At 45.5% G+C, this 17,758-nt stretch overlaps 1 protein-coding gene across 3 annotated transcripts in view; it reads left to right on the top strand.

The window, feature by feature from the left end:
* Positions 1-2,697: 2,697 nt before the first annotated feature.
* RRAGD (Ras related GTP binding D) overlaps positions 2,698-17,758 on the top strand; it is a 41,182-nt gene continuing 26,121 nt past the window's right edge. The window contains exon 1 of one of the 3 annotated variants that reach the window (XM_058734702.1): positions 2,698-2,909. In XM_058734702.1, the coding sequence (XP_058590685.1) occupies positions 2,705-2,909 (205 nt within the window). In that variant the 5' untranslated portion in view covers positions 2,698-2,704. Of the gene's footprint in view, positions 2,910-3,291; positions 3,714-15,641; positions 15,728-17,758 lie in introns of those variants that run through there. The other 2 variants (XM_058734703.1, XM_058734704.1) reach the window with 2 other exon arrangements.

The raw sequence follows: 17,758 nt of genomic DNA, 5'->3' as shown, positions 1-17,758 counted from the left end.
AATATGCCAAGTCTGTGCAGAGAGCTGGCCTGTACTATCTTTCTTCTTTTCTTTCATTCACTCCATAGGCATTAAGCACCCATCATGTACATGGCAACCCGAAATGGTTACATTCAACAGCAAAAACCATGGGCAACCCAGAAACAGATCCTCATATTTTTATTTTTTTTTATGTTAAATTTTTTTTAATGTTTATTTATTTTTGAGAGAGAGAAACAGAGCATGAGCAGGGGAAGGACAGAGAGAGGAGACACAGAATCCAAAGCAGGCTCCAGACACTGAGCTGTCAGCACAGAGCCAGACACAGGGCTCGAACTCATGAGCCCTGAGATCATGACCCAAGCCAAAATCAGATGCTTAACTGACTGAGCCACCTAGGCGGCCCAATTTTTTTTTATGTTTTTAAAGTAAGCTCTACACCCAACATGGGCTTGAACTCACTCATGACCCTGAAATCAAGAAAGAGTTGCATGCTCCAGCAACTGAGTCCACCAGGCACCCCAAAGTCTTTCCATTTTTATTTAAATTCTGAAAGAATCCATACACAGGACTTTTTAAATTAAAAAAACATCTCTAAGATGTTTTTTCCAACATATCCCTTATTTGAAAGCTGACAATGTTGAAATAACAGCAAAAGAAAAGCAATAAAATTTTTTCTTGTTGTTTATCAATACCGTACATATATGAATGACAGTGAATTAGAAGCTCTTAAACCTGTCTGCTACTCTTCTTTCTACCTAAGGGTGGAGCATAATTCAGGATTTGGCTTTTATTGGTTTTTTTGTGGATGTGTTCCTTTTTTCTCAAGAATAGCCCAGTTTTCAAATGTTTAGGGTATGCTCCAGTCTACTGCTGGTGTTCCCTCTAAAATCTCTTTGGGCTCTGGGCATGGTGCACCTGGGTGGCTCAGTCAGTTGAGCATCAGACTCTTGACTTTGGCTCAGGTGGTTATCTCACAGCTCACGGCTTTGAAGCCTACTTGGGTTTCTCTCTCTCTCCCTGCCCCTACCTCTGTCTTGCGTGCTCTCTCTCTCTTTCTCAAAATAAATAAAATCTCTTTGGGAGAAGGCAGAGGATCATCAAAGATCTCCATCCTTTCTGGGTCTCAGGCACAGTGGCGCTATTGGCTTAGCAATTGTCCTCTCTTGAACCCCTGGGTCCCTGGGGGCAGACATGCTCAGCAACCAGCCCAGGAATGCTCTGTTTGGGTTGACCTTGGACTGTCTGCTGGGGTCCCATAAGTAGGCCTCTGCAGTTTGAATCAGGCCAGCTGAATGTCCTTCCCAGGCTGGTGGGTTTGTTCTGGGATAGCTGAAAGTCTTTAAACCCCCTCTGGGAAAGGACTTCTTCCTTCCCCCGGGGATTTCCTTTTATAAAACGGATGAAAATGGGCTAGGAAAATTATCTCAGAGTAACTTCTGATAAAAGCGAGTAGAAGCTTCTTGTGGGGGCTATGCCGGTTGCCTCCTACTCCAGCCACAGCCTAGGACCCACTATCTGCCCTCCCTGCCCAATCTCTGTGTCCTGGACTAGTTTCCAGACTCCCTTGCCCTCTGGTTTCCAGCTGGGTATAGCCGCTGGGAGGCAGGCACTTCCAGGAGAATTGGAGAGATTGGAGAGAGAGGTCCGAGTATTTCTTCCTACTGCTGTCTCCTTGACAGTGAGATGGTTCTGGCAGTGGTTGCTTCCTCATCAGCTATAGTTCCTGCTTTGTGCCCCCCTGTCCAGTACGCTAGCCTCTTCCTTTACTCCTACTAGTTTTGGGGTGATAATCTCTTCCCACTGTTGCTAATCCCTGTGTTGATTCTCTGAACTCTGCCCATGCCCCTGTGCTTAAATCCCTTAGATTAAAGCTTTCTAGAAGTTAAAAATCTTTGCATGTGCCATCTATTTTCCTCCTGAGAAAGACCCTGATGGATACAGTCATAGCAAGTTATGTTGCCTCCACTTGTAAAATCTCAAGACCTTTCCAGTTAGAAGCAGCTGTCTCCTAGGTGTCAACATTCACCTTCAACACACACAACTACTACAAACTCCAGAACATGAGTCATGGTTGGCTAGACTGAGAGTTCTTCCAGGGAAGGGACACTGTTCTGAGTATAGGTGGATTCAGCCTCCCCCACCCCTGCACTTAGCCCAGCTCCTGGCATATAGTAGGTGTTCAGTAAATGTCTCTGACAGAGGCAGCACCCTTGGGCCCCAAGAGCTTCCACTCTCAGCTCCCTGCCTCCTCCCCTACACCACCTGCAGCGTTGCTGGCACCTGTAGGATCTGGATCACCATGCTGGCCAGCTGGTTTATTTCTTATTGTGCTTGACAGAAGGAAGTTCATCCACGTGATTTTTGCAGTATCCAGAAAGGGTGGGTACAGTATGTCCTGTGGTAAAAAGCTTGTGGAGAAATGCAGGTTTTAGTTTTCACCCCCACATAGTTGCTATTCTTATGTGAGAGTTGCCCCCCTCATCCCCCCAAGCCTTGAAACATTTTATTTTGAGATGTGCGATTACAGTCTATGAAACAAATGAGACAGGAGGTGGTCATGAAGAGCCCCAGTATGTTGTACCTGCGACCTAGTCCCAAATGCTGCAGAGGAATTATTATTTAGTCTAGGCAGCCATGAGGCATGTTATGTTTTTAAGAAACATTTACATCCGGGTAGGCCTGATTTTCTAATATTCCTGGTGGGAAGCACTTTGAACCATAAATGCACACTGAAAGGCAATTGCTATGGAGACTGAACCTCTGCAGTGCATTTCTCGGAGTTTTCTTCTCTGAGAGCTTCAGCATGTGTCCTAGGCACGCTGCTCTGGATGGGGGGCCTGGGCCCTGCAGTGTTGGGGGAAGGAGGAGGCAGCCCACTTGGGACTGGAACCCTCCCCAGGACGGAAAGCTGGAGAAAGCCACCCAAGGTAGGGTGTGTGTGTCGGAGGTGGATGGGGAATAGGTTCTTAGGGTGTGCAGGTCCCCAGCTCGCCGGCCTGTGCGGGGACCACGTGCACGAAGCGCGCGTGGGGGCCCCTGGCGCGCAGCCGCGGTGGGTGACCGTGCAGCGTCCCAGGGCCCGGGGTACCGGGCGTGTGCCACCCTGCGCTTCTGGTTAGGTGGAGGGCCCGCGCCGCCCTTTCTCCGTCCCCCCCTTGCCTTGTGTGTGCGCGGCCTCGGCCCAGCGCCCCGCTGAGCGGTGCCAGAACCCGGGAAAGCGCGCGCGCACCCGTGCGGGTGTGTGTGTGTGTGTGTGTGTGTGTGTGTGTGTGTGTGTGTGTGTGTGTGTGACAGTGTGTGTCAGGTGACTTGGGTCACGCAGTCTCTCTCTCCCTCCTCAGGGAGGAACTGCCGCGCTCCGGCTGACTCCTCCGCCGGCAGGCGGGCGGGGCAGGGGGCTCCGGGCGCGGTGGGAACCGCGAGACCCAGACCTGGACGCCGACCGCCGCGGGGGGCGCGCGGCCCTGCCTCCGCGGGCTCCAGCGAACCTCCAGACAAAACCCCAATTCAGAAAGAGGTTGCGAGCGGCAGGCGAGGAGGTTTGGCCCCCCATCAGGGTCCCCCGCCGCCCCCGGGACGGCCGGCCGTGGGAGCGATGAGCCAGGTGCTGGGGAAGCCGCAGCCCGAGGAAGAGGACGACGACGAGGAGGATGAACTGGTGGGGCTAGCGGACTACGGGGACGGGCCCGACTCCTCGGACGCCGACCCCGACAGCGGGGCGGAGGAGGGAGGTGAGCGCGGAGTCTCCCGCCCGGCCCCACGCCCCGCGCGTCCTCAGCCCGCAGCCGGTTCCTTCCCTCTGTGTCTTCCAGCCCCGGGCCAGACCAGGCGCGCGGGCCGCGGACTTGGAGGGGGTCCAGGAGCACAGAGTTGAGGAGTGGGGGTGGGGAGGGGCGCCCGAGGAGCCACCGCGGGCTGCAAAATGGGGGATACCAGGTGCAGGCGGCAGAGGGGGGACCCGGATTCGTGGAGAGAGCAGAGAGGAGGCATCTGGGCAGGAGGAACGTATGTTGTCTGTCCCCTTCCAGGGCCAGTATCTCCCCCCACCCCTCAGCCCCAGCTCTCCGCAGGGTCTGGGGGTTGGGAAGGGGAGGGGACCGCCCGGCGCGTCCTGGGATCTCTTACTGAATGCTGCTGTGGAAGCCTGGTCAGATGTCGTGGCTAAAAAAGGCAGCCGGCGGCAGCGTGACTGGCAGGGTCGTCGGCAGCTGCGGGTGTCAGTCTTACCCCGTGTCGCCACGGGAGGGGTCCTTGGGCTGCCCAGGTCTGTGGAGTGGGGGCATCCGTGGAGCCGCGGGGGGATACGCGCAGGTGATGTGGAAGTCGCCGAGTGGCCGCGGGTTTCCCGGGATCCAGGCAAATACGGTTGTTAGGACACCTTATCTCTGCTCAGTGTCACCACCTGGGCATGGCGGTGCCTGCCCCGGAGTGAGCGCGGGCGGGGAAAGTCGTTACCGCTCAGAAGCAAACTCTATTTCCTGTTTAAGAAGCGGTATTTAGTAATTGTTCAGTCTGTGGGGGTTCCTGCATTTAATTCTTAGGGCCTAAGGAAGTTGAGAGTTTTTAGGATTCCAGAAAGGTTTATCTTTTTTGTCCGCCTCCAAAGCAAGGGAAAAATTCTCTATCGTAGGGTCACTTGAAAAGGTCAATAGAATCTGGCTGTTAACATCTAGATGAAGCTGTATGCTTCCAAAAGAAAGAACTAACTTCTAAACATTTCACTTTGAGGAAATTGTGTGAGGGATAGAACTACCTTTGTGACTTGATTTGGAAGAACTTTTATTGAAAATTCATTGAACTTATTTTAAAATTCCTACACAAAGCCTTTCTCTGGAGAACAGTTGCCATTATTTGACATATGATAGGTGCTATTTTCAATTAATCAGAAAGGGAAGAAAGTTTGAAAAAAAGGGGGGGTGCGGGGGAAGAAAGTTAAGTAAGCCTTGGGCCTGAAAGATTAGAAAGAAGCTTTCTAAGTCACACTTTTTCATAGCGTCCTGTCTCCAGAGAGGGTTTGTGCTAATTCCCCATTTGCTTAAATTTGGTGTGTGCACCTGTGTGCTTCTTTCTTCTGCACTCCCCATAATTGGTCCCACAGTTGAGCACGTGGCCACGTTTTTGTGGATAAAGGCTTTCAGTCCTTTTGTTGGAGTCTCTAGGGCTACCTTTGGTAATTAAATTGTTCAGTCGCTTTGTTATTATTCAAATTGCTTTCATTAGCTCCTCCTAGATTCTTAGTAGACTCTAGAGATTCAGAATGGGGATGTATTTGCAAGATATTTGAAATGGTAGACACACAATAGGGTGCATGTGTGATACTCTTTTAAAAAAAGAAAGAAGAGAGGCTATATCTGGGAAGAAAAGCCCTGTAATTCGATATTGTCCTGGGGACCTGAGAGGTTCCATGGAAAGTACCGGAACTGCTTATTTATTCTGCAGTTCTTTAAGGGGGCACTTTAAAAATTTGATTTGATGACTTGAAATGAAAAGAAAGCTTTGCCTGAGGGGTGGGATTTCCTGAACAAAGGGCTTCCCCAGAGCCTGGTCTTGAATGCTCCCCACTGCTCCTAACCTAAAGGCAAACTCATCTGTAACTGATGCTTTTCATTACTTCAGCAATAAAATCATCCCTCGTGAGTTCTTGGGATCAACCTGGAATCTTGCTATAAAAGCATTGAGTGTATTTATGTGGTAAGAGGAGCAATTAATGAATATTTGCTCTTGCAAACATTACTGAAGCTAGGTCTTTCTCCCTCTGGGCCTGCTGTGGGTAGTGGTCTGTTCTCAGAAGACTTCCTCTATTATCTCAGGTTCCTGTTCTTTCCGTGTCCCTGACTTTGATTTTGGGGTGTACGCCCGACTGCAGAATCACTATCAGGGCGTTCACTTTCTAGAGTGGCAGATAGGGTCCTCAGTCAGCAGTTCTAGCAGCAATTATTCCTGACAGTGTCATGCCAGCCAGTATGGTCCTGGGGAGTCGAGATGAGGGTGGAGGCCAGGAGTTGTGACTTCCCTTTCTGGAACCTCAGAGTGCCACCAAAGGGTCATCCCAATTTCTAATGGGCCCTGGGCACATGTTGCATTAGAATCCTGTATTATTTTTGGTGAATTACGGTTACCGACTCTGTAAAAAATGAAATGTGAGGGGAAAGGGACTTATTTACTCTAAGGAAAGATGGGTATGGTATATTTTGAACCATGAACAAAGCATTTCTCTAATGAACCCCCTTCCCCCTTTACCTTCCTAATGGACTTTGTTTAATGCCTTTGCTTAGTAGAGACCTGGGGCTTTTCCCCTGAGGTTTAGAAATCTCCCCTGCAGGTGGCATGCCCGACTAGGTGGCATGCCTTACCTAGCATCACTAGGTAAGTTGCAAACCAGTTTATCAGGAGCTGTGCAAAAGAAGGTAGATTGAAAGTGGATAGCGTGAATTTCATTTCCGTTAGTCTTGGAAGGAACCTCTGATCTTATTTTTAAGACGAGGGCCATGTAAGTTTTACCACATTGTGCTATGCACTTCTCCGGCTTGCACTCCAAATTTTACTCATGAATAGCAGGAGTGTTATTGGGCACTTTAGTTCTGGTAAAGACAGATTTGGGCACCTCTCAACCTCCGTTTGAGAGTTGTTAATCAGAGATAAGGTGAGTCTCACCTTCAACCTCCAGGCTCCAGATAGAACTCTAGAGAATGGAAGCAATCAATAAGCCATTAAAAACAATTGCAGCAGAAATGATTTTTAGACACATGGAGTTTAAATCTTTAGTAAATTACTGTGCTTAAAACACTGCAATAACACGCGGCGCCTGGATGGCTCTGGCAGTTGAGGGTGCGTGTCCAACTCTTGATTTGGGCTCAGGTCATGATCTCACAGTGAGTTCGAGCCCTGACTCAGAGAATCCTTGGGATTTTCTCTCTGCCCCTGCCTTGCTCATTTTCTCTCTCTCTCTCAAAATAAATAAATAAACAAAAAAAAAAAACTGCAATAAGAAGGAAAGCAGTGAAAAGATCATATTTGATCAGAAAGTGAAATTGTTTTTTTCCCAAAGTCTCTCCCAATTTTTAAGGGAAAGACATTATATATACTTGGCTAAAACAGCTGCTCATCCACAGCCCAGCTACATGTGTGTGGTCTTATTTCCACGGCAGCCTGTGAAGTCTCTCCTAAGAGAGCAAGTGACAGTTTAGGTCGTTACTAGAGGCATGAAGAATCCACCGGTCAGCAGGTGATACTTGTAAATGCAGTGAAACCACCTGTTTGCATCTATTAATCATGAGTGTCAGCTTTTTTTTTTATTTAAAGTAATTTAAAAGTTATTAGTGAATTCATCCTCTCACTGTTCCTTGAGTGTAAGTAGAGGTAGATAATTTTTCTCATGATAGTGAGACTGTGGCTCAGGGGTGCCAGGACTTTTCTGCAGCCACATGAGCTACACCTGATCAAAGTTTAGGAGTGAGACAAGTTCGTGGATATGTAATCCCTTTCCTTGTAGTTCTGTCTTGTCCAAAAAGGGTTGGGTTGACCCCAGGCCTGGCTATGCCTAATCTCTTGGGTTTCCCTATAGCCCTGGAAATACAGAGATACAGAAGAATTGGAATAGATGAAATACAGAATAGTTAATAGTGACCAAAGTCACACCTTAGACACAATGCTTGTCCGAATACATATATTTAGAGAGCATATTTTTAAAAGTATTTTTAAATTTTAATGTTTATTTTTTTAGAGAGAGAGAGAGTGTGTAAGCAAGGAAGGGGCAGAGAGATGGAGTCACAGAACCTGAAGCAGGCTATAGGACTCTGTGTTGTCAGCACAGAGCCCGACATTGGGCTCAAGCCCACAAACCTGTGAGATCGTGACCTGAGCTGAAGTCAGACGCTTAACCTACTGAGCCACCCAAGCACCCTATAGACGACATAGGTTTCTATTAGATGATTTGTAAACATGTTGCAGTGATTCATAGAATCTTGATTCTATACTTTTTTCAGAAATCTCTCCCATTTTTATATCAGAACACATAAGGTAGTCTGATGGGGAAAAAAGAGGCAGAAACTAAGTTCTGGAGTTCTGGATAAGGGATGTAGCTCTGAGTTTGAAAGATAATCATGGTCAGTCCCAGGTGTCTCTCTGTTTACCCTCTGCTTCAGTCAGTCCCCTGACCCTCATAGCTGTGGTTGGTGACACAGATTCATTTCCTACCTACCACAGCCACTTCTTCTCTGCTCATTTTTCTTACTTTCTTCTCTACCTCCTTTATTCTTCCTTATCTTTTTTTTCTTTTTCAAATCTTTTCTGTTCTTCCTCTCTGTGAAAGCCCTCAAGCTCTCTTGTAACTGGCTTTCCCTGGTTCTGCTGTGATACTCAAGACAAATGGGTTTTTCACTCCTGATCTAAATCATTCAAGATGCTGTCGACTTTCTCCTCTTGAGGACCTTCCGGGGAGACTCCTACTCAGTTTCTCAGTGTGTAAAGTAGAGGACCACAGAAAACCCACCTGGGTCACTCTCAAAGTGATGGTAAAAAAAAAAAAAAGTTCACAAGAACTTCTTGCAAAAGTGTTGGTAAATCAGAACACATCAGAAATGTGGGGCGCCTGGGTGGCGCAGTCGGTTAAGCGTCCGACTTCAGCCAGGTCACGATCTCGCGGTCCGTGAGTTCGAGCCCCGCGTCAGGCTCTGGGCTGATGGCTCGGAGCCTGGAGCCTGTTTCCGATTCTGTGTCTCCCTCTCTCTCTGCCCCTCCCCCGTTCATGCTCTGTCTCTCTCTGTCCCAAAAATAAATAAAAAACGTTGAAAAAAAAAAAAAAAGAACACATCAGAAATGTTACTGAATATATATGTCAAGGAAAAACTTATGTATGGGATTATGTTTTCAGTGACCTGCCAGTGTGATGTGAGAGGATTTCATGAAGATTTGGTGTTCACACATAAATAAAAATTACCTTCAAAAATTTTCATGCCTGGGGCACCTGGGTGGCTCATCGGTTAAGCCTCTGATTCTTGGTTTCAGCCCAGGTCATGACCTCACAGTTTTGTGAGTTCCAAGCCCTGCGTCAGGCTCTGTTCTGACAGTGTGGAGCCTGCTTGGGATTCTCTCTCTCCCTCTCTATTTGCCCCTCCCCCACTCACTCTACCTCTGTCTCTCAAAAATAAACTTAAAAAATTAAAAAAAAATAAAGGTTAAAAAACAAAACAACCCCCCCCAAACTTTCATGCCTTTGAAAATATATGTTCTGTTTTCTGTTTGCATTTCATTCTCCTAAGTCTTAATCAAATGGACAATGAATCTTTATGATTTTTGTATATTCTCTTATTAGTGGTATTATTATCATTCATATATTTAATTTCCATGTGGGATGGAATTTCTCACTGAGCTCCAGGGTCCTTTTTTTTTTTTTTTTTTTTTTTTTTTTTTTTTAATTAAGTAGGTTCTACACCCAGCATGGTGCTTGAACTCATGCCCTAAGATTGAGCCATGCTCTACTGATTGAGCCAGCTAGGTACCCCTGAGCTCCCGGCTCTTGAATGTATAAATAGTTCCATTGATCAGAAATGTAAAGGACCACATATAGTGTTGCAAATAGAAACAAACCAGAGGCTTCTTCCTAAAACTGTTAGTATATAGAAACTTAAGCCTTTGTTGACCCCACAGAATACTAATAGCAAAGAAATTCTAACTTTCCCTGAAGGCTATGTGAGCCTTAATGTGGCCACATTCCACAAAAGACCCTCTCATTACCTAGGCTAGGGCTGGAGTAAAAAAAAAAAAAACAAAAACAAAAAGAAAAAAAAAGAAAGAAAGGGGGGTGCACCTGTATGCACAGGCTGATAGAGACTTATAGATAAGGACTGGGGTCACACAGCTGGTACATGGCAGAGCTGGGACTTGAACCCCAGTTTGTCACTCTCCTTATATTTTTGTTTTTTTGAGAGAGAGCCTGCACGCAAGCACACCACACATTACAAGTAGGGGGCAGAGGTAAAGAGAGAGAATCCCAAGCAGGCTCCACACTCAGTGAGGAGCCCACACAGGGCTCGATTCCACAGAGGTCAGATCATGACCTGAGCCAAAACCAAGAGTTGGACTCTCAACCTGCTGAGCCACCCAAGCGCCACCCCCCCCACCCCCCACCCCCCCGCCCCAGTATTTTTTAAACCATTTCACTTACCATCACTTTGCCACCATGTTATCCTCATTTTTCGTTAAATCTTTGTTTCACTTTCCCATTTTGGACCCGTTCAAAGGTTATCACCTGTTGGGGAACTTTCCTTAATTATAGTAGTTTTCAATTGTATAATACTTAAGAATTTATGAAGTACATTTCATATGATGTCTCGTTCTCTCCAAAGAGACCTCTTGAGGTTAAGGAGGCAAGGCCGATGTGTTAGAAGGGCATCAGGACTTTAGTTCCCATTTTCCTGATTTTTGGTTCCTTCTTTGTTGTGAACATTCCCAACCCACAGATGAGTCAAGTGTGGCTCCTAGACAGCCCTGTGCTCAAGGTGCGAGGCATCTGTCCCTTCCTGTGTATGTATCAGTCCTATTGGGTTTTGACAGGGATCTGCCAGTTATTGATGAGGTAATTAACCTGTCCAGTTACGTGGTGCCTCCCCATAATGCTGTTCCATGGATGGTGGGGTTTCCCTAGTATTTTTAGCAATCTAGTTACAAAGCTAGACTGTTTGGAAAATTTGGGTACTGACAGGACCCAGTACAAGATAGCTAAGTTATGTTCAGTGCCCCTGACCACAGTAGATAAACTACCGAGGCATAAAGTTCATACTCTTGATACTCGAGTGCTAATCTGGGCCAAAGTCAGATATGAAGTTTCCTTTTAAAGCGTCTGTTAATTTAGCTTCAAATCCTGTTTAGTGGCTCTGATTCATTTATCCTAACCAACAAACATCTATTGAATGTTTATTGTAGTAAGTATTGAGGCCTCTGTTTTTACATCTGTAAAGGGGAAACATTATCACCTTGAGGATTAGAGGTGACACTGTTTTGAGCATGGTGGCCAAGGCTGAAACCTTTCAAAAATGCCCTCACCGCAGCCAACAGGATTAGAGGAAAATGAGCCATTGAGGCATGGGCTTGCATCAAATCTGCATTCCCACATCAAACCTGTCTGTGACCTCATGTGTTCCCACTCTTCCTCTTCTTGGGAGTTCCTGGATTCTTTCCTCACCTGAGCTGCAGGTGGACAGGCACCCCACACTCCGCAGCTTCAAATACCTGTTCATCCTCTTTCCCTTTACCATCTTTGTGAATGGGCCCTTGTTGGCTTGGTCTGCCAGGTTGGGAACTCGGGGCTTCTTTCTCCCTTGTCCTCTGCGTCCAGGGGATTACTAAATACTATTGAGTCTATTGGAATTTCTTACAGATTCGTTCCTTCTGACCGTTTACGTGGCCTGTGCCTAAGTTCTTTCATTTTTCATTTGTGTTCTAGAAATGTTGCAGGAGTTTTTACCTCAGTACCCGGGGTTTGTTGTCTTGCTGCTTCAAAGAATGAAGAGGTGGACACAAAATGAGCAGCAGGCAAAAGTTTATTAGAGTAGAAGATCAGAAAGGGAGAATAGTATGAAAGCTCTCTTTACAGAGAGGGGCCATTCAAAAGTGAATGCCTGCTACAGTAGGCAAAGGTGTTTGTTTTACAAGGTTCTGGTCAGCCCTCCCTTCCCTTCCCCCTCAGTCCTTCCCAGGTCCTACCCTTACTGGATTGATAGCTCTAGGTGCTGGGTTGTCCATTCCTGATTGGCTCGTTTTCATTGTATGAGGGGTGGGTCTACAGCCATGTTCCTTGTGGGTCCTACGTTTTATGGTCTACTACTTATTTTTAGTTAGGTCTTTAGTCAAATTCCAGAGGGAAACTTAAGGGGGAGTAGGTGGTATCTGTTACATTCTTAAGAGGAACCTTATGCCTGAGGGGGTTTGCTGTGGTTAGGCAATCCCAGCATTGTTCCAAAATATGTGTTTTTCCCCACCCAGGAACCTCAGGTTCTAATCTTTCCTTGTCTGCCTACTGAATCCTATCTTTTCCTATTACAGAACAACCTAACTGCTGTCAGGGGAGGAAAAACTTATCCTCTTTTCTCTTAGGTTCTGAATTGGGAGCCTGCAAATTAAACTTTTGTCAGTTGACAAAAGATAGATTAACGAGAAAAACAGATTTAGTTATATACTAATGCATGAGAGTACACAGAAAATGCAATTTAAGAGGTGTTTAGAGGGGTGCCTGGCTAGTTCAGTTGGAAAAGCATGTGACTCTTGATCTGGGTGTGGAGATTACTTAAGTGAATAAATTAAAAAAAAAAAAGAGAGGTGTTTAGAATTCCAGGTTTTATTACCATCTTAATAGAGGGTTGGGAGGAGCTGAGGGGCAGTTCTGTGAGAATGAATGACTTCTTGGAAGGGAGTTGGGGAAAGGGCATTTATGGGAAAGCAAATGACTTTTTGGAAAGATAATGGGCCCGCCGGAGAAAAGATGGGAGGTAGGGTTATTTGGGGATGGAGGAAGTTTTGGGGTGATGGTGGGGTGTCTGGAGCCGACAGCCAAGAAAGAATTCTTGAAGACGTCTTTGGTGCAAAAAGGTGATAAAGCATGGGGTCTGGGGACAGGATCCGTGGGCTGGAAGAGCTGCACTGCTAGCATGGGGGTGACCAATTTATGGAGTCGGGGAGATAAGGTCAAGAGGGAGTTTCTAAAGAAACTTTCACATGCTAAAGACTTACTGGAGGTCTAGCTATTGTCAAGCTAAGGTTGTTTTTCCTTCTAGCAAATCAGTAACCTGAAGACCACAGGGAGTTCCTGGACTTCAGGCTGTGATGGGATGGCCTTTTTTTGGTAAACTGGTGCAGACTCTTATCAGTTTAATCCTTTGTTTTTTGCCCTTTCTTGTTTTGGCGTAGCCGGGAGTGCCCAAGGAATATCATACATGTCCCACCTGGGGGGCGGCAGGGGTCGGGGGCGGACTGGTGCTGTTAGCCTGCATTGTGCCCTTAGCTTGCCCCACGCTCCTTCATCAGGGACCACATCTGTTTGGGTGTGGTGTCAACTTCTCTTCTGACTTGTCTCCTTCTTCACTGAGAGATTAGAGTTGTTTCAGGGAAGATTTGTGGCAATTGAGTTCTTTTGGGAGGCTCTGCTTTAGGCAAATAAGGGATTTCAGGGACTCCAAAAACTTTTCGCTCAATATAATTTTTATGCCACAGTGGCTTATTCCAAACCCCTTCACTGTCTCCACACTGACCCCGCCTAGGGAGTCTGTTTCTGGAATGAACTTCTTGAAGCGTAAATCTGATCATACTAGTCTCCCCTTAAAATCCTTAGTGATTTCCTCCTGGCTTTCAAGGTAAAATCCAAACTTCTCAGCATCTCATTGATGAGCTATCAGAGTCTAGCAGTGGTTGACAAAATATTTTTGACCGGGATCCACAATAAAATGTATATATTGTGAACCTAACACCACATAAGTCTAAGTAAACCTAAAAGAGTTTCGCTAGCAGTGTGTACTCATATTATGCATGAGGTACGCTGGTATTTCCCAGCTTCTTCTATTTTCTTTGTTGCAGTTTTTGTTTGCTATGGAGATAACAGACTTCTGTATCAACTAACCTATTCAAAGATATTTATTGGACTCATGCCATATGCTTTGTAATTTGCCTGTGTATATATGGGACAATACATACAATATATACAGACAATAAACAGACAAGAAGACAAATGTACAAAGTAAAAAGATAGTTTTGTATGGCAGTAAGAAGACACAGGATTATGAGGAAGTGATGGGGCCTCATTCAGCTGAGAGGAGGTAAAATCGCTGCTGGGCTGAGTGGGAAGAAAGCTAACGGAAGCCTGCCAGGCTGAGGGAGGAGCAAGTCCAACGGGGAGGTGAGGAGGAGGTGAGGAACCATAAGGCCAGTGTGGTTGCAGGATAGGGAATCAGTAAGGAAGATAAACCAGGCCCGGGATGAGAGGACAGCCCATGTAGGGCCTTTTGGGGGAAAGAAGGTGTTTGGATTTTATGTGAAATGCTGTGGGAAGCCATTGGACTCTGTGCAGCCCTTTCTTGCCTTTAAACTACATTCCTTAAACTCCAGGAAGGCCAGGATCTCTTCCTGGCATGACCTTTCCCTCATTCATCACTTTTATGCCTCCTTTTCTTTAAGACTCCGATATTTCTCCAGGGAGCCCTCTCTCTGAGCCCGTAACACCTTAGATAGCAGTGCACTGTAACTGTCAGTTTTTCTTGTCTGTTTTCTCCTCAAATCACTAAGGAATGAATCATTTCTTTGTGTCTGCAGCCCCTGGCTCAGCCCCATCTAACACACACTTGGCAGATGATCAGGGAACCTTTATGAAACTGAACAAACTGCCCTCTGGTAAATTTCACCTCCTCCGGGAACTTCCTGCACACCTGCTGACACTTTTAAAGAGTCCTCCCTGGGATTCCATCTCCAGTCCCAAATCCTGTGGTTCCTTTCTGATCTTTCTTTTTTAAATAAGTATTAGCCCTTTCATTGCAGCTCTCATCCTTCATTCTTCTCCACACTTTTATCTTTCTCACGATGTTCTTTTTTTTTTTTCTTTCTTTCTTTCTTTCTTTCTTTCTTTCTTTCTTTCTTTAAGTAATTTCTGTACCCATGTGGGACTCGAACTCATGACTCCAAGATCAAGAGTCACATGCTCTACCAACTAAGCCAGTCAGGTGCCCCTCTCAGGATGTTCTTGAGCAAGTGGTGATGCACAGGGAAAGGTTAATGGAGACAGCCAGAGGTCTAGAAGGCCAGGAGGTTGGCTGCTGCATTTCCTAATGTGCACTCCTTGCTACCTCTCCCAGAGTGGGATGAGAGGCTCTGCAAACCCCCACAGGGTTTCAGAAGCAGAGATACTTGAGGGGAGGTGGGAGAGGATTAGGGGATAGATTTTTTAAAAATACATACATGATCTGGAGGCCTGGGTGGCTGAGTTGGTTAAACATCCGACTCTCTTGATTTCAGCTTGCTCAGGTCATGATCTTGAGGTGCATGAGTTCAAGCCCTGAGTGGGGCTCTGCACTGACAGTGAGGACCCCGCTTGGGATTTTTTCCCTTCCTCTCTCGCCTCCCCTCCCTGACTTGTTTTCTCTCTGTCTCTCTCTCAAAATAAATTTTAAAAGACCTTAAAACATACACACACACATACATACATATATATATATATATATATTATATATATATACATATAAACATATATATATACATATACGTATACATATATATTTACATGATCTGTATCAGACCCTAGAGGCCCATCACCCTTGAGAGCAATGGCAAATCAATTTTTTCTTTGTTTTCTAAAGTAACCTCTATGCCCAACGTGGGGCTTGAACTCATGACTCCAAGATCAAGAGTCACGTGCTCTACCAACTGAGCCAGCCAGGTGACCCTAGAGGAGGGATTTTTGTCAGCAGTCCTCTGTGCTGTAAAAAGCCTCTCCTGATCAATAGCAAAGTGTTTTTCACTGTGGTTCACATAACAAATACATTTATATTGTAAACTAGCACCACATATGTGTAAGTAAATTTAAAAGAGTTTTACTGGTCGTATGTGCTCTTACTATGCATGATGTACTCTGTTATTTCCTAATCTCTTCTGTTTTCTTTGTTGCAGTTTTTGTTGAATGCCATCTGATTGTTGGCTAAGGCCTAGGTGAAGATACCACATACCATCCCTATGAGCTTGGGCACCTTCCTTTTCCCAGAATCCTCAGGTGCAAACAGACTTGTACCTCCTCATTGGATGGGGGTGGAGGGAGTATAAAAGTTTGCAGAAAGGTCTAGCAAGGTACCTGACATGGCGTATATTTCTGTCCATATCAGCTAAATGTAAATTGCATCTGTATGGGTCTGAGGAGTCTCCACAGAGTTGATGGTACCCTTGCTGACCTGGCCTACCATTGCCCAACAGTTTACCGTTGGTGGCTCACGCTTGAATTGGCAGGAAAAAGGAAATATTTCTAACTGTGTGTATGTTGCAGTGGCATGTGTATCTCATTTCCCACCCTGTCCGTGTATGTAAACATGCATATACACCACCTCCTCTCTGCACAGTGGCCTCCATCACCTCTCCACTCTCCCAGGAGGAGGAGGTCCATCCTCCAGGGCAACAGTGTGGATGATCATGCCGCATAGACACTTGCAGACCCTGCTGAAGATAAGTTAAAATCTAGACTGACATTCAGCAGTATAAATTGGGAAGAAACAAAGACGCTTACAGACACTTAGATATTTTTGTGTTTGTGCATAATTTGGTGTGGAGTTTTGCTTTCTTTGGTTGGATTGAGTTTTGCACAGCAGGAAAGATTGGATAGACTTTTGGATGGGCCAGCCCTCAGTCTGAATGCTACTTGACCTTCCTAAGCCTGAAATTTGTTTAACTGTGAAGTGGAAATAATACTATGTATTCCTGAAGGAGTTAAATGGGATAAAGAGTGGAGAGTGCCTAGCACAGTACTTGGCATATGGTAGTTGCAGAGTTTTCAGCACTTGCGTATTTTCCTGTTCTACAAAAGGCATTGTGCCTTTACCTGCATTTGGGCTCTGCTCTTCTTGGAGAGCATCCTTCCCCTCCATCCCCATCAACCCCATTCAAATCCTGCACTGCTTTGTCTGAGTTCATAATCCCTATAATACACTGAGTACAACCCACTGCCTATGGGCATTTCTCTCCTACTCTTTGCATTCATCTAACACTAGCTGTTTGTGAGGTGATAATAGAGTAACTACAGCTCTTGAGGTTTCCATTTTTGTCCTTGAGAATACATTATTTTTTTTTTCCTTGGAGGCACCGGGGTGGCTCAGTCAGTTTTAAGCTTCCAACTCTTGATTTCAGCTCAGGTCATGATCTCACAGTTTGTGGGTTCAAGCCCCATGTCTGGCTCTGCATTTACAGTGTGGAGCCTGCTTAAGATTCTCTCGCTGTCTGGGGGCACCTCAGTAGCTCAGTCGGTTGAGCGTCTGACTTCAGCTCAGGTAATGATTTTGTGGCTTGTGACTTCAAGTCTCACATCAGGCTGTGTGCTGACAGCTCAAAGCCTGGATCCTGCTTCGGATTCTGTGACTCCCTCTCTCTCTGCCCCTCCCCTGCTTGCACTCTGTCTGTCTCTCTCTCAAAAATAAATAAACATTAAAAAAATAATAATAAAAAGACAAAAACTTTATGACAACCACTTAAGAGAATGTGGAATTGAAATCACAACTTAAAGAATATTTAATATTTTGAAATATTTTTGTGTCTTCCATGACTCGCTATACATTAAACATTTTTTTTGAAACTAATTTTAATAATATATGTATATAAATGTGTTTCCTTTTTAAAATTAAAGCCAAGGGGGTGCCTTCCTGGCTAAGTTGGAAGAGCATATGAGTCTTGATCTCAGGGTCATCAGTTTGAGCCCTATGTTGGGTATAGAGATTACTAAAAAATAAATAAATAAATTAGCCTAAAAATTTTTTAATGAAATCAAAGCCAAATCCCTTTGATGATTGCCCCCAAATCTTTCACTCATGCACTCTTTGTTTGCTGCACATCCTTCTGGATCCTTTTCTAATGCATTTTCACAAGTATTTATATTTTCTACGGTTTGAGATGACTAGTCCTGATGTCATTTTAACCTTTGCCTTATACTTCCCAGCACTCTATCCCTTTGTACTACGTTCTGAGAGGATTGGATGTTCTAGTTCACTACTGCCCTCTTAATCTGTTCTTATTCTGCTTTTCAATCCATATATCTAACCTCCCC

Source organism: Neofelis nebulosa, chromosome 6 (genome assembly GCF_028018385.1).
Source record: "Neofelis nebulosa isolate mNeoNeb1 chromosome 6, mNeoNeb1.pri, whole genome shotgun sequence".
NCBI classification, from domain to species: Eukaryota; Metazoa; Chordata; class Mammalia; order Carnivora; family Felidae; genus Neofelis; species Neofelis nebulosa.
The sequence above is the reverse complement of the archived record's forward strand: the minus strand, read 5'-3'. Positions and strand labels throughout refer to the sequence as shown.